Source organism: Engystomops pustulosus, chromosome 9 (assembly GCF_040894005.1).
Source record: "Engystomops pustulosus chromosome 9, aEngPut4.maternal, whole genome shotgun sequence".
NCBI lineage: Eukaryota > Metazoa > Chordata > Amphibia > Anura > Leptodactylidae > Engystomops > Engystomops pustulosus.
This window is the reverse complement of record NC_092419.1, coordinates 21,644,999-21,672,394: the sequence shown is the minus strand read 5'-3', so window position 1 is coordinate 21,672,394 and position 27,396 is coordinate 21,644,999. Positions and strand designations below refer to the sequence as shown.

The 27,396-nt window shown below is 45.0% G+C and overlaps 1 protein-coding gene across 1 annotated transcript; it reads left to right on the top strand.

Annotated features, from left to right (window-relative positions):
- Positions 1 to 853: 853 nt before the first annotated feature.
- On the top strand, positions 854 to 27,075 carry SASH3 (SAM and SH3 domain containing 3). The gene is made up of 8 exons (XM_072124008.1): positions 854 to 1,007; positions 12,679 to 12,774; positions 22,556 to 22,708; positions 23,346 to 23,475; positions 24,260 to 24,399; positions 24,556 to 24,762; positions 24,995 to 25,145; positions 26,161 to 27,075. Exons 1-8 carry the CDS (start codon positions 951 to 953, stop codon positions 26,361 to 26,363), a joined length of 1,137 nt encoding a protein of 378 aa, XP_071980109.1. The 5' UTR covers positions 854 to 950; the 3' UTR covers positions 26,364 to 27,075.
- Positions 27,076 to 27,396: the final 321 nt, after the last annotated feature.

The window sequence follows — 27,396 nt, the reverse complement described above, 5'->3', positions numbered from 1 at the left end:
TATATTCCTGTACATAGGGGCAGTATTATAGTAGTTATATTCTTGTACACAGGGGGCAGTATTATAGTAGTTACATTCTTGTACATAGGGGACAGTATTATAGTAGTTATATTCTTGTACATAGGGGGCAGTATTATAGTAGTTATATTCTTGTACATAGTGGGCAGTATTATAGTAGTTATATTCCTGTACATAGGGGGCAGTAATATAGTAGTTATATTCTTGTACATAGAGGGCAGTATTATAGTAGTTATATTCTTGTACACAGGGGGCAGTATTATAGTAGTTATATTCTTGTACATAGGGGACAGTATTATAGTAGTTATATTCTTGTACATAGGGGCAGTATTATAGTAGTTATATTCTTGTACATAGGGGCAGTATTATAGCAGTTATATTCTTGTACATAGGGGGCAGTATTATAGTAGTTATATTCTTGTACATAGGGGGTAGTATTATAGTAGTTATATTCCTGTACATAGGTGGTAGTATTATAGTAGTTATATTCCTGTACATAGGGGGCAGTATTATAGTAGTTGTATTCTTGTACATAGGGGGCAGTATTATAGTAGTTATATTCTTGTACATAGGGGGCAGTATTATAGTAGTTATATTCTTGTACATAGGGGGCAGTATTATAGTAGTTATATTATTGTACATAGGGGGTAGTATTATAGTAGTTATATTCCATCAGGAGCAGTTAGCAGTGCAGGGGTGTCAGTAGTGCAGTCTCTTCTCGGTGATAGGGGTGATGGGTGCTGCGGTTTCCTTCCTCATTTACAGGTCTTCTGCAGCTCTGAGTAAGAAGCCACTTTTTTTGGCAGGTCATGTGACTTGGCTTCCTGTAATATGTTGCATCTTATTGAACCAGAGAGACGGAACCTCAGTCAGATACATTGTGATACACTGAGATACCTTCCCGCTGTGATACACTGAAATATCCACCAGAGATGTTACGGCGGAAATCATCCAACGCCTCGGACAAGGACCCCGCTCAGAAGAGGAAGGTGGGTGCTGGTGGTATAGGGCTGTATATAAATGCTACATATGTAGCCCCTGCACAGATGTAGCAGTCAGTCATCTAGCCCCTTCTGTCCTGAAAGCTCAATAGTTGTGCAGAATGAGCTACTGTATCTAATCCTGTGGTGTGTGATACTGCTGTACCTGGTCCTATCACATGTGTAGGACCAGCTGTCTAGTTACTGTATCTAATCCTATCATGTGTGGTACCGCCTGCTGACTCTTATCTCTATGTATGTCAGAGATGTGTATCTGAGCCTATGACATGTGATACCAGTTGCTGAGATGCCGTGAATGTGATGTATCTAACTCTATTATATGAGATACTGTCTGCTGAGCAACTATATCAAAGCCTCTCATGTGTGATACTATCTGCTCGGCAAGGGTATCTCAGCCAATCCTGTGTGATACTGACAAGTATAACCTAATACAGAATCTCTACTCTTTATAATACTCCGGATTCTTGCTCTGTGACCTCTGCAGGCGCCGGTTCTGTGCCAGCTGCTTCCTGCGATACTGTACGCTGAGTGTATCCGAGCCTAGCATGTTAGATACTGTGCACTGAACTAGTGTATTGTGTGATACTGTCATCCAGATCTGTCATATGACACTGCCTGTATCTAAGCTCACTGTGTGATACTTCCTTCTCACCCAGTGTATCTAAGCCTATCATGTGTGACACTGTCTGTATCTAAACCATTGTAAAACCATGTACTGAGCCTCTGAATCTATGCTCCTTTGGGCTCATTTACTATGACCCGCGCGCTGCGCACCATTTTGTGGCGCAGCTGCACTAGTCATCATGAGACACAAATTTCTGCACTGAAAGGGGCGCTCCGGTGCTCAATGGGACCGTGCGCCACATTTATCATGTGGAATTGTGTTGCACGCTCCATGTTAAAAGCGCACCAAAAAAGTTGGTGCACTCTATCGGAGCAGTGCAGGGGGCACCAGATTAATGAAAAATGGGCGCCAGATTCAAGATTTATCTGCACACTATACAATATACTGTTTTTAGTTAATGTGCCCCATTGTGTGTGATACTCCAGGTTTCAGAAGACCCCTGGGTGACAGAGCCTCACTGGGCCCCTTTGCAGTTAACTGAAGTGGCGGCATTAAAAATTCAGAAACGAAAACAGTCTCCTGTTCCCTAAAATATTCCCTAGTTTATCCTCCCCAACATCCACCCCATCATTGTTATTTTATATAAAGCCCCCTCACCACCTATGGATTTATAAAAGACAGCCTTATGTGGGCCCCCAGCAGCCCTGGGCCCCAGCACTTGCCCAGGTATCCCCAGTGCTGGTGTTGGCCCTGGTGATACAGCTTTCTAAACCAGTGTATCCAAGCCCATCATGTGTGGCACTCTCTGGCCCACATTTATCAGAACCAGTGCAGTGTGTCCTGTGTGCAGTGTCCTGTGTAGTGTGCAGGGGGCGCCAGATTCAGGATTTCTGTTGCCGTTCTTCATGGATCTGGCACCTCCTGCACTGTTCAGGAAGTGGCACCACTTTTTTATGCACGTCAGTAATAAATGTGGCGCAGGGTTCGGCTAAGCAGTAACAGCCCCTTTAAGGGACATTTTTCTGTCTTGTCGGACACAGAGCAGCCGCGACACAAAACCGGCGCAGACACTTTATAGATACATGTACAAGCAGTTTCCACGTTCTTTCTAGTGCAAAGTCGGACACAAAACTGGTGCAAACACTTTAATAAATGTGGCCTCTGTATCTAAACCAGTGTAAAACTATGTGCTAAACCTTTGAATCTAATCATCATGGTGTGTGATACAGCTTTATAAGACTATGATGTATAACACTGCCTGGTAATGTGTGATCATTTCTGCTCGATCAGTGTATCTAAGCCTATCATGTGTGATACGGTCTGCAGCGTATCTAAGCCACATTTTCCAGGGCTTTACTGTAGAGTTCCCCCATAAATCTCTAGTATAAACCACAAGCCATAATAATGTCAGCTCCGGAAGCGGGCGACTACCTGCCACTTACCAGGAAAGTGCGAGATAAAAGGCCCCGGAGTCATCAACACAACAGAAACCAACATTTGCAGATTCTGCTGTTACCAGAGAATTACAATGTGGAAAATTTTAAAAATTTAAAAAATAGTTAATTTTATCATCTTATGCTCCAGTCACTTCCAGAGCTGCATTCACAAGTCCAATAAACGGCTAGATGAACCCTGGCGGCAGCTCTGGATGTGACTAGAGTATAAGAGGTAATAAGAACAATACAAATTATTTACAGTCATTATCATGTGTGATACTGACTGCTGAGCTGTGTATCTAATCCTATCCTGTGTGATACTGTCTACTGAGCTGTGTATCTAATCCTAACATGTGCAATACTGACTGCTGAGCTGTGTATCTAATCCTATCCTGTGTGATACTGTCTGCTGAGCTGTGTATCTAATCCTAGCATGTGTGATACTGACTGCTGAGCTGTGTATCTAATCCTAGCATGTGTGATACTATCTGCTGAGCTGTGTATCTAATCCTAGCATGTGTGATACTATCTGCTGAGCTGTGTATCTAATCCCATCATGCATGTTACTGTCTACTAAGCTGTGTATCTAATCCTAGCATGTGTGATACTGACTGCTGAGCTGTGTAGCTAATCCCATCATGTGTGATACTGTCTGCTGAGCTGTGTATCTAATCCTAGCATGTGTGATACTGACTGCTGAGCTGTGTATCTAATACCATCATGCATGATACTGTCTACTAAGCTGTGTATCTAATGCTAACATGTGCAATACTGACTGCTGAGCTGTGTATCTAATCCTAACGTGTGATAGTGACTGCCGAGCTGTGTATCTAATCCTAACGTGTGATACTGACTATTCTTTTCTGTTACTGTAACTTGTTTTTTGGCTTGTTTTTTGTTGGCTGAGATGCATTTTTCAGTAGCCTCCAACATTCCTCTATTTCATTTGTTGAGCAGGTTTAGTTGTACTAAGGGAAGTGATTCAGATTCAATTTCCTATTGTGCACCCCAATAATTCTGTGCCCCGTCATTATAGATGCCCATACACACGCTGCGCCCCCTGTCTGCCCCACTTAGAGGTGACACCTGTGAAACTCCAAAATAGCTGCCATAATATGGGGCATTTAGTGGCTGCTTTAATCAATGGTTTAACATCGAAATTTATTCAACTTACACCAACCTAACAATAGTAGTAGCAGCCAACTCTCTAATGGCCAGAGGATGTAGGTGGCGCCTACTAGTGGCAGCTCTGATACTATATATAATTATAGCTGCCTCTGAAAGACAAAAAACAATTCAAGAAAAGTCATTCCAAGAGCATAGAAGTTCCATGATATGTGTCGCACAAATCACAGGCCGGGCACCAGCTGTACATGTGACTCAGGGAAGGGGGCGCTACTGGCCACTGATATAGAATAAACTGGCAACAATGTAACAGATTGAAGCACATTTACTTACCCGGTCCAGTCGCGATCCCGCGGTGCGTTCTCCGATGAGGATTCGGGTCTGCTGGGATTCACTAAGGTCGTGTGCCCGATAAATCCAGCAGGTGTCGCTGCTGTGCCGAGGTCCGCCGGAGTTCACCTTCTTCATCCCGGTGCATGTAAGTGCTGATCTTGTGACACAAATTCTTTTTTAAATTCCGCGTTCTTTCCTCATCCGTCCGGTTGTCCAGCGGCCACGCCCCCCCGATTCACGTGAAAGCCGGCGCCGATGCGCTGAAATCCAATCATGTTTGCCAAAATCCCAGGGCAATTCGGCGCAAATCGGAAATCGCCAGGAAACCCTACGAAAATGCGCAATTCGGTCCCTTAGTAAATGAGCCCCATAATTTCTAAATCCCACACACATCGACCTCCTAAATGCAAGGCTCAGCTCTACTTTTCTTGCATTTTGGGATATTTTTAGCACAGATTCTGCAGTTTTCAGCTTTTTTATGTTAAGATCTGGCATTTGCCATTATTACTCATCTTGGAGATCTCAGAGTAAATCTGCAGTCATTTCATAAAGTGAGAATGAAGAAAATAAACCTGGAGGTGGAGGGGTGAGGGATCACATGACCAGGTTAGAGGTCACCTGCGGAGAAATGAAGGGTTATAAAATGATTCTAGAGCATTTGATGTCATTAAAGGCAAAGTGGAGCCAATCCCAACAAAATATGAACAAACACTATTAGGGGGAGCTCACTACATACAGATTATACACCACCACTAGGGGGAGCTCATTACATACAGATTATACACCACCACTAGGGGGAGCTCATTACATACAGATTATACACCACCACTAGGGGGAGATCACTACATACAGATTATACACCACCAGTAGGGGGAGATCACTACATACACATTATACACCACCACTAGGGGGAGCTCACTACATACAGATTATACACCACCACTAGGGGGAGATCACTACATGCAGATTATACAGCCACCACTAGGGGGAGCTCACTACATACAGATTATACACCACCACTAGGGGGAGCTCACTACATACAGATTATACACCACCACTAGGGGGAGCTCATTACATACAGATTATACACCACCACTAGGGGGAGCTCATTACATACAGATTATACAGCACCACTAGGGGGAGCTCACTACATACAGATTATACAGTCGCCACTAGGGGGAGCTCACTACATACAGATTATACACCACCACTAGGGGGAGATCACTACATACAGATTATACACCACCACTAGGAGGAGCTCACTACATAGAGATTATACACCACCACTAGGGGGAGCTCACTACATACAGATTATACACCACCACTAGGAGGAGATCACTACATACAGATTATACAGCCACCACTAGGGGGAGATCACTACATACAGATTATACACCACCACTAGGGGGAGCTCACTACATACAGATTATACACCACCACTGGGGGGAGCTCACTACATACAGATTATACAGCCACCACTAGGGGGAGATCACTACATACAGATTGTACATCACCACTAGGGGGAGATCACTACATACAGATTATACAGCCACCACTAGGAGAAGATCACTACATACAGATTATACACCAATAGGGGGAGCTCACTACATACAGATTATACACCACCACTAGGGGGAGATCACTACATACAGATTATACACTACCACTAGGAGGAGCTCACTACATACAGATTATACAGCCACCACTAGGGGGAGATCACTACATACAGATTATACAGCCTCCACTAGGGGGAGATCACTACATACAGATTATACAGCCACCACTAGGGGGAGCTCGCTATATACAGATTATACAGCCACCACTAGGGGGAGCTCACTACATACAGATTATACACCACCACTAGGAGGAGCTCACTACATACATATTATACACCACCACTAGGGGGAGATCACTACATACAGATTATACACCACCACTAGGAGGAGCTCACTACATACATATTATACACCACCACTAGGGGGAGATCACTACATACAGATTATACACCACCACTAGGGGGAGATCACTACATACAGATTATACACCACCACTAGGAGGAGCTCACTACATACAGATTATACAGCCACCACTAGGGGGAGCTCACTACATACAGATTATACACCACCACTAGGAGGAGATCACAACATACAGAAAATACACCACCACTAGGGGGAGCTCACTACATACAGATTATACACCACCACTAGGGGGAGATCACTACATACAGATTATACAGCCACCACTAGGGGGGAGCTCACTACATACAGATTATACACCACCACTAGGGGGAGATCACTACATACAGATTATACATTACCACTAGGGGGAGCTCACTACATACATATTATACACCACCACTAGGAGGAGCTCAATACATACATATTATACACCACCACTAGGGGGAGATCACTACATACAGATTATACACCACCACTAGGAGGAGCTCACTACCTACATATTATACACCACCACTAGGGGGAGATCACTACCTACATATTATACACCACCACTAGGGGGAGATCACTACATACAGATTATACACCACCACTAGGAGGAGCTCACTACATACACATTATACAGTCACCACTAGAGGGAGCTCACTACATACAGATTATACACCACCACTAGGAGGAGATCACAACATACAGATTATACACCACCACTAGGAGGAGATCACTACATACAGATTATACAGCCACCACTAAGGGGAGCTCACTACATACAGATTATACACCACCACTAGGAGGAGCTCACTACATACAGATTATACACCACCACTAGGGGGAGCTCACTACATACAGATTATACAGCCACCACTAGGGGGAGCTCACTACATACAGATTATACACCACCACTAGGGGGAGCTCACTACATACAGATTATACACCACCACTAGGAGAAGATCACTACATACAGATCATACAGTCACCACTAGGGGGAGATCACTACATACAGATTATACACCACCACTAGGGGGAGATCACTACATACAGATTATACACCACCACTAGGGGGAGCTCACTACATACAGATTATACACCACCACTACGGGGAGATCACTACATACAGATTATACACCACCACTAGGAGGAGCTCACTACATACAGATTATACAGCCACCACTAGGGGGAGCTCACTACATACAGATTATACACCACCACTAGGGGGAGCTCACTACATGCAGATTATACACCACCACTAGGGGGGGGGGGGTCACTACATACAGATTATACACCACCACTAGGGGGAGCTCACTACATACAGGTTATACACCACCACTAGGAGGAGATCACTACATACAGATTATACACCACCACTAGGGGGAGATCACTACATACAGATTATACACCACCACTAGGGGGAGCTCACTACATACAGATTATACACCACCACTACGGGGAGATCACTACATACAGATTATACAGCCAGTGGATGGTGTACAATAAATCCTGGCACACAAGTAGTTTTGATTCAACAAAGTGAAGGCTTTTTTATTTGTGGCAAGTTTATGGCTACAATTCGGCCTTTATCAAACACATGCAGCCGCTGGTAGGAAGAAAAAACGTCGTCACAGATATGAGGTAGCATAGTCGTGCTGACAGAAGCTGCTGTACCACTAGTGGATGCACCGGAACGCCCCTTTATGTGCAGAATTTTTGTCGCATCGGACTAGCCCGCGACAGTTTAACTCAGATCAACACTGTGTAAAATTCATATGCAGTGAGCTCCCCCTAGAGGTGGCTGTAGGAAGGCAACATTAGATTATTTAACTATATTGTTAAGAGAAGAAGATATTTAAATGGGATTTTTCTCCATTCTCTCAAAAAATATTTTAATAGAGAAAAACTAGGATATTTTATCACCATGATTTATCTGGTGTCACTTCCCTGCAGCTTGATACTGCAGTGTGCAGGAGGACGAGGGGTTAATCTGTCATATCTGTAAATGGCATCTTCAGAACTGAGAAGAGACTTCAGCATCCGTCCCTGAAGAAACCGCACTCTATACAAAGGAGGAAACCAGAGCAACTCTGACTGTAGCACAGGGGGATGTTACAATGTGTTATTTCTTCATGTTGGAGCTAAAAGTTCTGCAGAAGAATAGTCAGTGCAGCTCTGGAGTATAATACAGGATGTAACTCAGGATCAGTACAGGATAAGTAATGTCATGTATGTACACAGTGACTGCACCAGCAGCAGGATAGTGAGTACAGCTCTGGAGTATAATACAGGATGTAACTCAGGATCAGTACAGGATAAGTAATGTCATGTATGTACACAGTGACTGCACCAGCAGCAGAATAGTGAGTGCAGCTCTGGGGTATAATACAGGATGTAACTCAGGATCAGTACAGGATAAGTAATGTCATGTATGTACACAGTGAATGCACCAGCAGCAGAATAGTGAGTACAGCTCTGGAGTATAATACAGGATGTAACTCAGGATCAGTACAGGATAAGTAATGTCATGTATGTACACAGTGACTGCACCAGCAGCAGAATAGTGAGTGCAGCTCTGGAGTATAATACAGGATGTAACTCAGGATCAGTACAGGATAAGTAATGTCATGTATATACACAGTGACTGCACCAGCAGCAGAATAGTGAGTGCAGCTCTGGGGTATAATACAGGATGTAACTCAGGATCAGCACAGGATAAGTAATGTCATGTATGTACACAGTGACTGCACCAGCAGCAGAATAGTGAGTGCAGCTCTGGAGTATAATACAGGATGTAACTCGGGATCAGTACAGGATAAGTAATGTCATGTATGTACACAGTGACTGCACCAGCAGCAGAATAGTGAGTGCAGCTCTGGGGTATAATACAGGATGTAACTCAGGATCAGCACAGGATAAGTAATGTCATGTATGTACACAGTGACTGCACCAGCAGCAGAATAGTGAGTGCAGCTCTGGAGTATAATACAGGATGTAACTCGGGATCAGTACAGGATAAGTAATGTCATGTATGTACACAGTGACTGCACCAGCAGCAGAATAGTGAGTGCAGCTCTGGGGTATAATACAGGATGTAACTCAGGATCAGCACAGGATAAGTAATGTCATGTATGTACACAGTGACTGCACCAGCAGCAGAATAGTGAGTGCAGCTCTGGAGTATAATACAGGATGTAACTCGGGATCAGTACAGGATAAGTAATGTCATGTATGTACACAGTGACTGCACCAGCAGCAGAATAGTGAGTGCAGCTCTGGGGTATAATACAGGATGTAACTCAGGATCAGCACAGGATAAGTAATGTCATGTATGTACACAGTGACTGCACCAGCAGCAGAATAGTGAGTGCAGCTCTGGAGTATAATACAGGATGTAACTCGGGATCAGTACAGGATAAGTAATGTCATGTATGAAATAGTAAAAAGTTTTTATGCAGCTCACCCACTTGTCACACTTCTTTGAAGGGAGTCCACACCGAAGAGATTTGTTCAGTCACGTATGGCTTGTCACGTGTATGGAGTGCGATCGCGTCCCACCGCTTGGACTGCGGGTACGGTTCACATGCTTTGGAAGAAGGAGCAGACGCGGCACATCCTCTAAAACGTTGATATTTATTGAAACATATTAAAAAGGTTACGGCAGGTAGAGGTGTCGCCTGCGCGTTTCGAGCACGTCCGTGCTCTTAGTCATGACTAAGTCTTAGTCTTAGTCTTAGTCATGACTTAGTCTTAGTCATGACTTAGTCTTAGTCATAACTTAGTCATGACTAAGAGCACGGATGTGCTCGAAACGCGCAGGCGACACCTCTACCTGCCGTAACCTTTTTAATATGTTTCAATAAATATCAACGTTTTAGAGGATGTGCCGCGTCTGCTCCTTCTTCCAAAGTAAGTAATGTCATGTATGTACACAGTGACTGCACCAGCAGCAGAATAGTGAGTGCAGCTCCGGAGTATAATACAGGATGTAACTCCGGATCAGTACAGGATAAGTAATGTCATGTATGTACACAGTGACTGCACCAGCAGCAGAATAGTGAGTGCAGCTCTGGGGTATAATACAGGATGTAACTCAGGATCAGTACAGGATGAGTAATGTCATGTATGTACACAGTGACTGCACCAGCAGCAGAATAGAGAGTGCAGCTCTGGGGTATAATACAGGATGTAACTCAGGATCAGTACAGGATAAGTAATGTCATGTATGTACACAGTGACTGCACCAGCAGCAGAATAGTGAGTGCAGCTCTGGGGTATAATACAGGATGTAACTCAGAATCAGTACAGGATAAGTAATGTCATGTATGTACACAGTGACTGCACCAGCAGCAGAATAGTGAGTGCAGCTCTGGGGTATAATACTGGATGTAACTCAGGATCAGTACAGGATAAGTAATGTCATGTATGTACACAGTGACTGCACCAGCAGCAGAATAGTGAGTGCAGCTCTGGGGTATAATACAGGATGTAACTCAGGATCAGTACAGGATAAGTAATGTCATGTATGTACACAGTGACTGCACCAGCAGCAGAATAGTGAGTGCAGCTCTGGGGTATAATACTGGATGTAACTCAGGATCAGTACAGGATAAGTACTGTCATGTATGTACACAGTGACTGCACCAGCAGCAGAATAGTGAGTGCAGCTCTGGGGTATAATACAACATGTATCTCAGGATCAGTACAGGATAAGTACTGTCATGTATGTACACAGTGACTGCACCAGCAGCAGAATAGTGAGTGCAGCTCTGGGGTATAATACAACATGTATCTCAGGATCAGTACAGGATAAGTAATGTCATGTATGTACACAGTGACTGCACCAGCAGCAGAATAGTGAGTGCAGCTCTGGGGTATAATACAACATGTATCTCAGGATCAGTACTATAATACTGTCCTGTAGTTATATATACAGTATAATAACATGGATACAGATGATTCTTATACTGAGATAAGATCCTGGACTATTTGGAGTGAGTTTACCCCAAATATTATAACATTTCAATTTTTTTTGCATTTTTATGGTTTTTTCTTTTAAATTCACTTTCTTGGGAGGAACTTGAATGAGGTTTAGTGGTGATGAAATATTAACCAAGGGCCATAATTAAATCATAATAAATAGTTTTGCTGATGACGTCACTTTCTCTCTAAGCCCCGCCCCCTTGACAATAAATGATTCTGAACAGAATCCTGTAGCTGTGATAGAATCTTATGGCTTTGAGACCCGCCCGGGTCACAGAACATGCCCACTACATTCTACCATAGAAGTCTATAGGGGGGCACTTAATATCTGGAGGGGCACCATATATTCAAAGGGGGGCACATAATATCCAGAGGGGCGCAGAGTATATTCAGAGGGGGCACTTAAAATCCAAACAATTCTCAGTATATCTGGAGGGTGCACTGTAAATCCAGAGGGGCACTTAATATCTGGAAGGAGCACAGTATATCTAGAGGGGGTACTTAGTATTTCGAGAGGGCATGGCAGGTCTAGAGGAGGCACTTAATATCTTGAGGAGGCACAGTATATCTGGTGGGGACACTGTAATTCCAGAGGGTAAACAGTATATCTGGACGGTGCACTGTAAATCCAGAGGGGGCGCTTAATATCTGGAAGGGGCACAATATATCTAGAGGGAGCACTTAATATCCGGAGGGGGCATTCTATATCTAGAGGGAGCACTTAATATCCGGAGGGGGCATTCTATATCTAGAGGGGGCACAGTATATTTGATGTTGACACTGCAATTCCAGAGGGGGTACAGTATGTCTGGAGGGGGCACTGTTTATCCAGAGGGGCACTGCATATCCAGACGTGGCACTGTATATCTAGAGGACCACAGTATATCTGGAGGGTACACTGTATATCTAGAGGGAGCACTTAAAATCCAGAGAGGCATATCTGGATATGTCTGGAGGTGGGTACTCTATATGCAGAGGGGCAAATTATATCTGGAGGGGGCACTGCATATCTAGAGGCGGTGCATGATATCTAGAGTGGGCACAGTATATACGAGAGGCACCGAATACCTAGAGGGGGCACTTAATATCCAGAGGGGACACAGTATATCTAGAGGGACGCAGTATATCCAGAGGGGACACTGCATATCTAGAGGGGCACTGTATATCTATTGCCCCATTTGTGCAGAGGAAATTATTCTGTAACATTGGTTTAGTTTTGGAGATTTTGTTGCCGTTGACCTCGGTTCTTTGCTCATTCCATGTTTCTTTCTCTGCAGTTGTCGTTACAACGTTCCGGCAGTTTTAAGGACTTTGGGAAGTGTAAGATCAGCTCTCCCGGAGTGTGCGACAAGGAATTCAACCTAGAGAGTGAGGTAAGTACTCAGCGAGATGCGAATACGTATTATAGCCGAGCAATATTCCATAATTACACGGTATTTCATATATCTGGGTAATTATGGGTGGAACACATTGTCCCTGGGTTACTCATGTATGGCCTTTGGTCACCACAGATGTTCCGTGCAGCCCGATGTAGTGAGGATGGAGGGTCCACATAGAATCATTAGGGAGGTAAAAGATATCAGATCTGACAAGCAGAATAAGAGAAAGTCTTTAGAGGGGAAGTCAATGGTACAAACTAGAGGGGGCTCTTCCCAGGGGTCCTGCTGAGGCCGGGGAGCGGCTGGGTGACTGCTCCGGCTATATTCCATCCAGGTGATTTCAGTATTTTTTTCCACCAATCTTCTGCCTGTGAATTGTTGGATGTAAACATTGATTTTTTTTCTCAAATCTCTTTAAATTTGATGTAACAAATATATATTTTTTTAGTTTTTCTAAGTTGAGCCAAGACTTAGTTTTTTTCTTACCAGTTCTACCAAACCCACCCAACCCCTAGATCTGCTTCTGTCTCTCCAGACCGACCTTTGTTTCACCAGACCTACCTGTTCTACCACCTAAAGTTTTATGTCTTCTTCAGTCTCTAAAGACTTCTGTTTTGTCAGACCTGCTTGTTCCCTAAGACCTACCTAACCCCGAGATCCACTTATTTCCCCAGAGCAACTTTTGTCTCTAGGACCTACTTCTGCCTCCACCCACCTACCTGTTTCTTCACATGTATCTTTCTACTTCAACACTTATCTCTTTTCTGTCAGAACTGTCTCCCAGGTCCATCTGTTTCCTTAGTTCTCCAAGACCTACTGGATCCCAACAAACCAACAGGAGATACAGAAAGTATTCAGAACCCTTTACATTTTTCACTCTTTATTTCATTGCAACCAATTGATACGTTTAAAAAATCTCTTTCTTTGCTCACACCTTGACAGAAAAAAACATAAATATAGATATTTCTGCTAATTTATTAACCAAGAAAAACTGAAATCTCACATGTCCATTAATATTCAGCGCCTTTGCTGTGACACACGCTGTCCATTTCCTTCTGATCCTCATTGAGATGGTTCTACTCCTTCATTGGAGCCCAGCTGCATTTAATTAAACTGATTGGACTTGATTAGGAAAGGCGCACACCTGTCTGTATAAGACCTCACAGCTAACAGTGCATGTTAGAGCACATGAGAATCATGAGGTCTAAGGAACTGCCCAAGGAGCTCAGAGAAAGAATTGTGGCAAAAGAATTTCTGTTCCAGAGAGTCACTGTAGCCTCCACCAGTCAATGCTTTATGGCAGAGTCTGCCAACTGAAGCCGCTCCTCAGCACAAGACTTATGAAAGCCACAAGACATAAGACACAACACATAAAGAGTGCTAAACACATGAAGGACTCCCAGACTATGTGAAATAAGATTCTCTGCTCTGATGAGACCAAGATTGTAGTTGTTGGTGTTAATTCTAAGCAATGGAGAAAACCAGCCGCCGCTGCCAAATACAATCCCAGCAGTGACACATGGTGGGGGCAGCATCATGCTATGGGGGGGGGGGGGAGACAGGACCACTGGGTGTAATGGAAGGAAAGATGAATGCGGCCAAGTACAGAGAGATCCTGGATGAGAACCTGATCAGATGCTCTGGACCTCAGACTGGGCCGAACCTTCCAACAAGACAATGACCTTAAGCACAAGCTAAAACAACAAAGCAGAGGCTTCAGAACATCTCTGACTATTCCTGACCGGCCCAACCAGAGCCCGGACCTAAACCCAATGGAGCATCTCTGGAGAGATATGAAAATGGCGTCCAGCATGGGTTTACTAAGGATAGAAGTTGTCAAACTAACCTGATCTGCTTCTATGAAGAGGTGAGCAGGTGCCTGGATGGAGGAGCAGCTGTGGATATTGTGTTCTTGGACTTTGCATTTGACACTGTCCCTCATAGACGCCTGATGAGGCTGAACTGGCTGAAGGATCGTATCTAGAGAGTTGTGGTCAATGATTCCTACTCGGAATGGTCACCAGTTATGAGTGGTGTACCTCAGGGTTCTGTGCTTGGCCCACTACTATTTAATATATTTATTAATGATATAGAGGTAGGAATTAATAGCACTGTGTCTATTTTTGCAGATGACACCAAGCTGTGTAGTGTAATACAGTCTATGGAGGATGGGAGTAGTACAAGCTGTGTAGTGTAATACAGTCTATGGAGGATGGGAGTAGTACAAGCTGTGTAGTGTAATACAGTCTATGGAGGATGAGGGGAGTAGTACAAGCTGTGTAGTGTAATACAGTCTATGGAGGATGAGGGGAGTAGTACAAGCTGTGTAGTGTAATACAGTCTATGGAGGATGAGGGGAGTAGTACAAGCTGTGTAGTGTAATACAGTCTATGGAGGATGAGGGGAGTAGTACAAGCTATGTAGTGTAATACAGTCTATGGAGGATGAGGGGAGTAGTACAAGCTGTGTAGTGTAATACAGTCTATGGAGGATGAGGGGAGTAGTACAAGCTGTGTAGTGTAATACAGTCTATGGAGGATGGGAGTAGTACAAGCTGTGTAGTGTAATACAGTCTATGGAGGATGAGGGGAGTAGTACAAGCTGTGTAGTGTAATACAGTCTATGGAGGATGAGGGGAGTAGTACAAGCTGTGTAGTGTAATACAGTCTATGGAGGATGAGGGGAGTAGTACAAGCTATGTAGTGTAATACAGTCTATGGAGGATGAGGGGAGTAGTACAAGCTGTGTAGTGTAATACAGTCTATGGAGGATGAGGGGAGTAGTACAAGCTGTGTAGTGTAATACAGTCTATGGAGGATGGGAGTAGTACAAGCTGTGTAGTGTAATACAGTCTATGGAGGATGAGGGGAGTAGTACAAGCTGTGTAGTGTAATACAGTCTATGGAGGATGAGGGGAGTAGTACAAGCTGTGTAGTGTAATACAGTCTATGGAGGATGAGGGGAGTAGTACAAGCTATGTAGTGTAATTCAGTCTATGGAGGATGAGGGGAGTAGTACAAACTGTGTAGTGTAATTCAGTCTATGGAGGATGAGGGGAGTAGTACAAACTGTGTAGTGTAATTCAGTCTATGGAGGATGAGGGGAGTAGTACAAGCTATGTAGTGTAATACAGTCTATGGAGGATGAGGGGAGTAGTACAGGCTATGTAGTGTAATACAGTCTATGGAGGATGAGGGGAGTAGTACAAGCTATGTAGTGTAATACAGTCTATGGAGGATGAGGGGAGTAGTACAAGCTGTGTAGTGTAATACAGTCTATGGAGGGTGAGGGGAGTAGTACAAGCTATGTAGTGTAATACAGTCTATGGAGGATGAGGGGAGTAGTACAAGCTATGTAGTGTAATACAGTCTATGGAGGATGAGGGGAGTAGTACAAGCTATGTAGTGTAATACAGTCTATGGAGGATGAGGGGAGTAGTACAAGCTGTGTAGTGTAATACAGTCTATGGAGGATGAGGGGAGTAGTACAAGCTATGTAGTGTAATTCAGTCTATGGAGGATGAGGGGAGTAGTACAAACTGTGTAGTGTAATTCAGTCTATGGAGGATGAGGGGAGTAGTACAAACTGTGTAGTGTAATTCAGTCTATGGAGGATGAGGGGAGTAGTACAAGCTATGTAGTGTAATACAGTCTATGGAGGATGAGGGGAGTAGTACAAGCTATGTAGTGTAATACAGTCTATGGAGGATGAGGGGAGTAGTACAAGCTGTGTAGTGTAATATAGTCTATGGAGGATGAGGTGAGTAGTACAAGCTATGTAGTGTAATTCAGTCTATGGAGGATGAGGGGAGTAGTACAAACTGTGTAGTGTAATTCAGTCTATGGAGGATGAGGGGAGTAGTACAAACTGTGTAGTGTAATTCAGTCTATGGAGGATGAGGGGAGTAGTACAAGCTATGTAGTGTAATACAGTCTATGGAGGATGAGGGGAGTAGTACAAGCTATGTAGTGTAATACAGTCTATGGAGGATGAGGGGAGTAGTACAAGCTATGTAGTGTAATACAGTCTATGGAGGGTGTTCATAGGCTGCAGGGTGACTTGGTCACTTGGCAAATGAGGTTTAATGTGGATAAATGTAAGGTTATGCACCTGGGGGCTAATAATCCAAAGGCAAAATATGTACTTGGGGGAGTAAATCTGGGAGAGTCCCTTGTTGAGAAGGACCTGGGGGTACTAGTAGATCATAAATTGAATATCAGCATGCAATGTCAAGCAGCTGCCTCTAAAGCTAGCAGGATCTTGTCATGTATCAGTAGAGGTCTGGACTCTCTAGATAGGGATGTAATATTACCACTATACAAGGCATTGGTTCGACCTCACCTGGAATATGCTAAAAAGGAGGCCCTGGAGCTGGAGAGGGTTCAACAAAGAGACACAAAATGGATAAGGGGTATGGAGGGTCTTAGTTATGAGGAAAGATTATTATTATCAATGTTATTGAGGTGTAAAAGGGCATCTAGACCCTTCTTGAAGCTCCCCGCTGTCCCTGCTGTGACCAGCGCCTGAGGCAGGCTATTCCACAGATTGACAGTTCTCATAGTAAAAAAGCCCTGTCGTCTCTGGTGATTAAACCTTGTTTTCTCCAGACGGAGACAGTGCCCCCTCGTCTTTTGATTTGATTTAAAGGAAACCTACCAGTTAGAATTGCAGGGGTAAGCAGTAAGTACCGAGCACCAGCTCAGGGTGAGCTAGTGCTGGTGCTTAGTTTCGTTAGTGTTAATAACCGCTGTATCGCGGTTTTAACACTGTTTAAACTTTAGAGCAGAAGAGGCTTCGGCGCTGCGTGGGCACGATAGTTAGCGCGCCTACATAGGAAATGCCGGAGACATTGCGCGTGCATGGTCGCGCACAGCGCCGAAGCCTCTTCTGCTCTAAAGTTTAAACAGTGTTAAAACCGTGATACAGCGGTTATTAACACTAACGAAACTAAGCACCGGCACCAGCTCACCCTGAGCTGGTGCTCGGTACTTACTGCTTACCCCTGCAATTCTAAATGGTAGGTTTCCTTTAAATCAAATCAAAAGACGAGGGGGCACTGTCTCCGTCTGGAGAAAACAAGGTTTAATCACCAGAGGCGACAGGGCTTTTTTACTATGAGAACTGTCATCTATGGAATAGCCTGCCTCAGGCGCTGGTCACAGCAGGGACAGCAGAGAGCTGCAAGAAGGGTCTAGATGCCTTTTTACACCTAAATAACATAGATGGTTATGTTATATAGAATAGTTTCCCTAAATCCCTTCCTCATCCAATCCCTTCCCTTCCTTGGCTGAACTTGATGGACAAGTGTCTTTTTTTCAACCATATAAACTATGATACTATGATACATTACTGGGGGGGGGGGGGGGGGGGCGGTGCAGAGTGCATATTACTGGGGGGAAGAGTGCACATTACTGGGGAAGCAGAGTGCACATTACTGGGGGGGCAGGGGGCACATTACTGGGGGGGGGGGCAGAGGGCACATTACTGGGGGGGCAGAGTGTACATTACTGGGGGGGCAGAGTGCACATTACTGGGGGGCAGAGTGTACATTACTGGGGTGGCAGAATTGACATTACTGGGGGGCAGAGTGCGCATTACTGGGGGGCAGCGTGTACATTACTGGGGCAGCAGAATTTACATTACTGGGGGGCAGAGTGTGCATTACTGGGGAGAGGGGGGCAGAGAGCACATTACTGGGGGGGCAGAGTGCACATTACTGGGGGGGCAGAGTGTACATTACTGGGGGGCAGAGTGTACATTACTGGGGGGGCAGAGTGTACATTACTGGGGGGGAAGAGTGCACATTACTGGGGGGCAGAGTGCGCATTACTGGGGGGCAGAGTGTACATTACTGGGGTGGCAGAATTGACATTACTGGGGGGCAGAGTGCGCATTACTGGGGGGCAGCGTGTACATTACTGGGGCAGCAGAATTTACATTACTGGGGGGCAGAGTGTGCATTACTGGGGAGAGGGGGGCAGAGAGCACATTACTGGGGGCAGAGTGCACATTACTGGGGGGCAGAGTGTACATTACTGGGGGGCAGAGTGTACATTACTGGGGGGGCAGAGTGCACATTACTGGGGGGGCAGAGTGCGCATTACTGGGGGGCAGAGTGCGCATTACTGGGGGGCAGAGTGCACATTACTGGGGGGGCAGAGTGCACATTACTGGGGGGCAGAGTACGAATTACTGGGGGGGCAGAGTGCGCATTACTGGGGGGCAGAGTGCGCATTACTGGGGGGCAGAGTGCACATTACTGGGGGGGGGAGCGCACATTACTGGGGGGCAGAGTGCACATTACTGGGGGGGGCAGAGTGCACATTACTGGGAGGGGCAGTGTGCACATTACTGGGGGGGGGCAGAGTGCACATTACTGGGGGGCTAATGTTTGGAAAATTTTAATCAGCAGTGTGGCAGAATCTTAGGCAGGCAGTGGCAATAATTATAATACCTTCAGTTGCAATAGGGATAGATAGTATCAGACCTAGATCACACCTAGACCGTTCAGTCCACTATATCTCTAACGATAGGACTAGGATCTCCATACAGTATTTATAATAATACAGCCTGCTACCACAGCGGCCCCTGCTGGGGCAGTACAGGCAACACTGTTATTCATGATCTAGGTCAGGGGTCCCCAAACTTTTTACATAGGGGGCCGTTCATTGTCTCTCTCAGACCATTGGAGGGCCGGATAAAAAGCGGTACATGTGACCGCATCTGTAATACACTGCCCCCCCCCAATTAATTATTTAATATACTGCACCACCTTGTGAACTATTTTATATATTGGCCCAATGAATTAATTAATTGGGTCAATTAATTATTAAATATGCTGCCCCCCCCCCTATTAATTACTAGACTGGCCCTTAAAATTAATTATTTCCTATGCTGCCCCTTCACCATTAGTTATTTTATGTGCCCCCCCCACCCACCATTAGTTATTTTATGTGCCCCCACCCACCATTAGTTCTTTTATGTGCCCCCCACCCACCATTAGTTATTTTATATGCCCTCCACCCACCATTAGTTCTTTTATGTGCCCCCCACCCACCATTAGTTCTTTTATGTGCCCCCCACCCACCATTAGTTATTTTATGTGCCCCCCACCCACCCACCATTAGTTATTTTATATGCCCCCCCTCCCACCATTAGTTATTTTATGTGCCCCCACCCACCATTAGTTATTTTATATGCCCCCCCACCCACCATTAGTTATTTTATATGCCCCCCCCCCCCGCACCATTAGTTATTTTATATGTCCTCCCCCGCACCATTAGTTATTTTATATGCCCCCCCACCCACCATTAGTTATTTTATGTGCCCCCCACCCACCATTAGTTATTTTATATGCCCCCCCACCCACCATTAGTTATTTTATATGCCCCCCCACCCACCATTAGTTATTTTATGTGCCCCCCACCCACCATTAGTTATTTTATGTGCCCCCACCACCCACCATTAGTTATTTTATATGCCCCCCCCCACCATTAGTTATTTTATGTGCCCCCCCCCACCATTAGTTATTTTATATGCCCCCCCCCCACCATTAGTTATTTTATGTGCCCCCCACCCACCATTAGTTATTTTATGTGCCCCCCCCACCACCATTAGTTCTTTTATATGCTCCCACCACCCACCGACCATGAATTGTTTCATTATTAGGGCCCCCCAGCCGGCACAATGTTTTAACTGCTGTTTAAAAAAATTAAAAAATCCTATACTTACCTCTGGCTCCTGTGTCTTCTTTCTTCTTGTGCCTGCCGGACAGGAAAAGGTGCGCGGCCGCGTGATGACGTCATCACGCGGCCGCGCATGCAGGTTCAAAGAGCGATGTGCGCCGGGGTTGTCTTCCGGCCACATCGCTCCACCTGCAGTAATAGTGCTCGAGCGGCCGATTCCGACCGCATCGAGCACTATGTTGTGACTGGCAGGAGCTTCCTGTCCGGACGGACGGAGGCTCCTGCCCGACTGCCGAAGTTTGCGGTCCGATGCGACGGGGGCCGCATAGAAACGGTCCGCGGGCCGCATGTGGCCCGCGGGCCGTAGTTTGGGGACCCCTGATCTAGGTGGTCATTTTAGGGCTCTAATCCATACAATAAGATACATTACTGTAGCAGACAATACTGCTTAGGACAGTCCTCTTTATCTTGCCAATAGTGGACTTATAGCAATTATTATTGGTGGATATGGACCCCGTATTGTGCCCACTATCTCACATTTCATACCACTGGCCACCTGCAAACTGCCTATGACCCAGTTCACACTGTGCTTTTAATCCACTGTTTGTCCTGTGCATCTAGTGGTTTGTGCCACAACAGCTTGTAATATAGTGCAATTTTTTTTAAGAATCCCTAATAAAAGTGATGTTTTACTTTATTTTTTCATTTGTCCGGACATGGGTTAATCTTGACTGCCCAAAGGCAGTTTTGTAAAACATTACTGGGGGGCAGCACAATCTTCCTGTGTTGCAGGACTTGCCTCAGTTCTCCCATATTACTACACTTTACCAGACCTACACACTTTGTATCTGTTCCTCTGTCCTCCTATAATTACCTCTGACCCATCGCCCTATGGCCTCCTTTTACAGCCTTTCCTCTCCTTCTGGTCCTTCCTCTGTCCCTTGTCCTTTCTCTTATAACATGGATGATATAAGACAACCCTATACATATACCCTATATACATCTCAGCTCATTGTATATAATAAAATAATAAAATATTCTGTGATTCACAATTCACCAGAAATGTATCTACTTCCTCTTTTTGTTGATATTCGGTAACAATATTATATAAAAAGTATCGCATAACAGTAACAGGATACCGACGCTCCATTTATAGAAGCTCTGACTCAAAACCAGAATTTTAGGGCTGAATTTATTACATGGGGAAAAATATTCAGAATTAATTTTTTAATAAAAAGTTGCTACAACACTGCTGGTATATGTTCTGTGACATTACCGCTACTACATGTATGTTCTCCGCTGCACTAGTACCGTAACATGTAAGTGATGCTGCTGCACCCCTGCTGCTGTGTGTGAAGTCTCTGCTGCACCCCTGCTGCTGTCTGTGAACTCTCTGCTGCTATCTGTGATGTCTCTGCTGCACCCCTGCTGCTGTCTGTGAAGTCTCTGCTGCTGTCTGTGAAGTCTCTGCTGCAACTCTGCTGCCCTCTGTAAAGTCTCTGCTGCACCCCTGCTGCTGTCTGTGAATCTCTGCTGCACCCCTGCTGCTGTCTGTGAATTTCTGCTGCATCCCTGCTGCTTTCTGTGAATTTTTGCTGCACCCCTTCTGCTGTCTGTGAATTTCTGCTGCACCCCTGCTGCTGTCTGTGAGGACTCTGCTGCACCCCTGCTGCTGTCTGTGAGGACTCTGTTGTACCCCTGCTGCTGTCTGTGATGTCTCTGCTGCACCCCTGCTGCTGTCTGTGAAGTCTCTGCTGCACCCCTGCTGCTGTCTGTGAAGTCTTTGTTGCACCCCTGCTGCTGTCTGTGAAGTCTCTGCTGCTGTCTGTGAAGTCTCTGCTGCACCCTTGCTACCATGTGTGAAATCTTGCTGCAACCTAAGTTATAATAGTGAATCTGTATGCTGTACCGCCCCCTAAAGGTGACATTCGACTGGCAGAATTTTATTATTTAGGTTTATTGATGCATCAAGAGAAAAGGCTGAACATTAGTTACGTTGTGTGATCTGTAAGAGAATGATTTACCTTGTAGCTTATCGGAGGTTAATATCATATTGACAGATTCTTGTATTTACGATTTCATTTTTCAAGATCCCTGAGAATGAGACTCCATCCGATCACCATGGAGCAGAGGACGGGAAAAGCAGTGGAGGGAAGCTCAGCAAGAAATGGCGAGCGGTGATATCCCGGACAATGAACAGGAAGTCGGGGAAGATGATGATGAAGGCGATGGAGGATGAGATGGTGAGGAGGAGGAGGGTTATGTGAGCAGCGAGACCCTTCAGTGTCCCCCCTAGTGATCCATCTTGTTAATACATCCAGAAAAACCCTGAACAGTCAGCGATCAAAGCCCCTGCTCCTGCCCCACTTCATGGGATGAGCACAAAAGTGGCTAAAACTTTGGAAAAATGAAATGCAACATCAAAGGCTCAAGTTTTCATGTTGCAAATTGTATCAGACATTACTTTATTGTAATGACTCTACCCCATAGAAGGAAATCCTTTACCCTGTGATATGTAACCTCCCCATCTAGTCTCAGACTGGATGCTCTACACTTACATCTAGAGCAGTGGTTCTCAACCTTTCTAATGCTGGGACCCCGCAATACAGTTCCTCATGCTGTGATGACCCCAAACCATGCAACTCGCAGTAAAAACACAGTAAAATTGAGTCTCCGATGGCTTTAGGCGACCCCCGGTTTTGGTCGTTCGACCCTCGCTGGGGTCCCGACCCACAGGTTGAGAACCACTGATCTAGAAGATGACACTGCCCCCTAATGGACAACCATCAGTTCTGCAGCATCATTGCTAGTGCTCTGAATCCAGCATCCTCCATACCCTCCTCAAGTGCAGGACAATGATGTGATATCTTTCTATTACAGGGAGAACATGGAGAACAAGGGTCCATGTCACCAGTGTCCCCGGATGGGAGCATAGATGGCGGCTTCCCAAGAAAATTCTCAGATCCTGAAGAGAACCAGCATTCGGTCATCAGCAGACGGACCTCCGGCGGTGGGTTCATGCATACTGACTGTGTGGCCATTGGTGATAAACTATGAAAGGTTCATCACTATTGGATACCCAGATCTGGGAATTCATATTCCCACTGATAATCTCATATTTGTCGCCCCCTGCAGCTTTATATATTCATGTGCAGTGCTCTAATATTTATAGAGCAAACAGAAATACAAGGTATAATGCCAGGGGTCTTACCTCACTAATCTCCCCCCATACACTCATGTCCCTGGCAATATCCACACAGATACTAGTATGAGAGCTATACAGCAAGAAATATTCTTGGTTGTCTATGGCAGTTAAGGGTTAATGTAATGAAGGATTTAACATAAGGCTCCCCAGGGCTCTGAAGCAAACTCTGCAGCCTTCTCTGCCCGCACAGTTCTCTCTTGGATAAAAGAGGTGATTGAGGAACTCTCCATCACTTACAGGATTTCTATCTCACATCTTGTGCCTTACTCTACACATTCCAGATAATTTACAAGAATCTCAAGACCCCAAGAACTGCAGTATAACACATATCAAGTGTCTAGAATATGGTTAGGAAATAGGAAGGGTCAGCAACAACCATAAAAGGGGCCGGTATGGGCAGGATTAATTCAGAAAGTGGGTGTTTGGATGTAAATGGGGCACTCCAGGAGAAGTCAGGGGGGTGGAGCTTAATTATTAACAACGTATCATCCATTTATTGTCTGCACTGTAGGAAAGTTTAAGGTATTGTTCTATAATAATCTATAATGATACACGATGATCCATCCTCTTCATCACTGTGTATCTATAGGCAGCGAGATGTACAGCAACAGAGACAGCGTCAACATGGAGAACCCTGCACCTCCGTATACCGGACCATTCTGCGGAAGAGCCAAGGTCCATACAGACTTCACACCGAGTCCATATGAAAAGGATTCCCTCAAGCTCAGAGTAAGAACATTCACTATATGTCATAAAATATATGATGACCTAAGAACAACACAGTATATAGGGGGTCACAGTATATAGGGGTCAAGGCGCTGGTTCTGATCCTATGTTACTATGTGGTACAGAGCAGATCATTGATGAAGCTCTTCTGGTCTTCAGGTTGGAGACATCATTGACATCATTGAGAAACCGCCAGTCGGCACCTGGACCGGAATGCTCAAGAACAAAGTTGGATCCTTCAAGTTCATCTACGTTGATATTCTTCCAGAAGAGACTCAACACCCCAAAAGAGTCCGGACCCATGGACGGAGCAAGAAATCCCAGCCTAAGAGTTTACAGGAACTGCTGGAACGGATTAATATGCAGGTCAGAGGTCATCCTCCTTCACGATGCATAGGGGTGTACATAGAGGAACGGGATCCCTATACTGAGGACCAGCTCATTCTGGTTCTGGTCACAAGCCAATATTACCATATATCAAGGGCCATTGTCCTACAGATGGCTTCTCCTTCCCATCTCTTACGGTCATTGGGAGGGCGAGACAAAAAGTTACAGATTGCCTTCATATTCTTACATTGCTGATATTTTTGTTCAACAGGAACATATCGCCACCCTCATGCTCAACGGCTACGAGACTATAGAAGACTTTAAAGACCTGAAGGAGAGTCACCTGCTGGAGCTGAATATTACTGACCCGCAGCACAGGGTCAAGCTCCTCACTGCGGCCGAGGTCCTGCTGGATTATGACAGTAAGGATCTCTGTGTTACATATGATATAGGACAAGACCTCGAAGGATATAGGGCCTAGAGGTCAATGTGTGAAGGTTTTTAAGGGCTTAACAGAAGTAATCAGGAAACCCACCAATGGTCAGGGGGGGTATAAAATAAAATAAATACCCAGCGCTCCAACCTAGCTCATAACCTCCACTTCAATCAATGATGGGTCAACCACTGGCCTCAATGGTGACGTGTGCAGGATAGGTCATCAGAAGTGACATCACCATTCTCATGTCACCAATGAGGTCAGTGTCCAGATGGGACAGGACAAAAAAAAAATGGAGCTGCATTGATTGATCAACAGTTGTCACGGGCGAACAATATAGAAGGAAGGAGAAGACATCTACCAGGGTAGACAAGTTTGCCTTCTTTATATATTTTATACTTCCCCCCGCCCCATGAAACCCCTTTAAGCTTGTAAAACACATTGGGGCTTATTTACGAAGGGTCCTGCGGCCACATTTCCGTCAGGTTTTCCGACGTTTTCGGGGATCGCACCGTTGGGACAGGTATTTAGTAGGTGATTGTGTTGCATGTGATGTTATTGAGTAACAATCGGGCCGGCTTTCATGCGGAGTGGGGAGTGGGCCGTCGGACGATCCAATGGATTCGGACAAACCACGGGATTTAACTTAAAAATTGTGTCGCAAGCCATGCACTTACATGGACCAGGGGAAAGATGGTGAACTCCAGCGAACCTGATCAGGGAAGCGACACCTTCAGCAAATCGGGCAAACGATCTTAGTGAATCGCAGCACAGTGCAATGTTGTCGGACAATGCACTTTCGGGAACTCCTCCGGACCGAGTAAGTAAATGTGCCCAATAGACCCATGGACTGTGTATTATATATGCAGACAATAGCCATCTGGCCAACCATGTGGCAATAAAAACATGGACATTTTTCATATTTTACTCCTAAAACGAATCTGTATGGTCACCAGATCACTCTACTTGCCTCGTCTGACAATTGTATTCCTGTTCTGCAGCAGGCAGTGACCATGAAGAGACGTCGCCCTCAAGTCCAACTTCTCACCTCCCCCGAGACTCCGGCTGTTACGAGGGACCTGAGAACCTGGAGAACAGTAGAGACGAGTCTGACATCAGCAACTCAGAAGAAAATTTCCAAAAATTGTCTTTGGATGAATCTAATATCAAGAAGTCAGAAGAAGTGACAAACCAAGACGGATGATGGAGGTCACCAGAGACCTTACACCAACAACTACTCCGATACACCCTGGAGAAAGACTAAGCATCGAAATGGCAGATTTTGACTATTTCGGGACAAAACTTTGAGATACAAGAACTATATAGTATTAGGAGAATGTGGATCCATGTTTGTCGCTCTCTATTGTGTTTTTTTTTATTGTTGTAGAGGTTTTTCCTTGACTGCAGAACTACATTCATAGTCTTATTAGTGTTACAGATAATTGAAGAGTCCATGTTCTTTTTCTATCGCTACTTGTTCTGCTGTTTTGTTTATTGCTATACCAGAAACATCTAGACTTCCCCTTCCAGACTACTCCACACATCGCTGTCTGGGGGACTCCCCCAATCAGTGCAAAGCAGGTACTTTAAAGGGGTAGGCCACTCTTACATAAATTTCCCATGTGTCTTAATAATAATCCCAGAATGTTCATCATGTGATTCAGCAGTCCTGATACTTACTTTAGTGTTGTCTGCCGAGTCTTTGTGATACTTTGTTTATGTCTCTGTGCACTGATGAATAGGAGGTTGTGACTCACCCTGCTCCCTCCCCGTGTCAGTGATAATAGAGAGAGAGGCACAGTGGGAGACGCCATGAGGACAGGCTGGAGAAGTAAGGAAGATGAAGCTGTCTATATTGTATATGCAGAGGGCAGCTGGGGGAGAACAGGGGAAGACTAAAGCTCTTAGAGGAGGCAAAGACATGTCTAATAGAAGAGATTTATTGAAAAGTGGCCAACCCCTTGAAGTCTCCTTCCATCTGTAAAGGTCTCTATAAGGAGCTGTAATATCCTTTCTGACCCAATGTGGTAAAGAACAGATGGTCTAGATAAAAGGTTCTGGTTCCAGCTCATCTTGGAAGAAAGAGTTACAACCATCCAAAAACGGATGTTATCTTCTGGTTCAGAAGCTGATAAACCTCCGTATACATTGAATCATGGGTGGATACAGCCGTGGTCATGACGCAGCGGCGGTTGGTTTTGGCGCAGAGCTGTGGCTATAGCAATGGTTTTGGCGCA

Excerpts from the sequence above, each read along its gene's own strand:
- SASH3 (XM_072124008.1), top strand. The coding sequence starts at position 951 with ATGTTACGGCGGAAATCATCCAACGCCTCGGACAAGGACCCCGCTCAG. Across the intron at positions 24,400-24,555 it reads AGGATTCCCTCAAGCTCAGA|GTTGGAGACATCATTGACAT; the intron begins GTAAGAACATTC and ends TCTGGTCTTCAG. Across the intron at positions 25,146-26,160 it reads GGTCCTGCTGGATTATGACA|CAGGCAGTGACCATGAAGAG; the intron begins GTAAGGATCTCT and ends CCTGTTCTGCAG.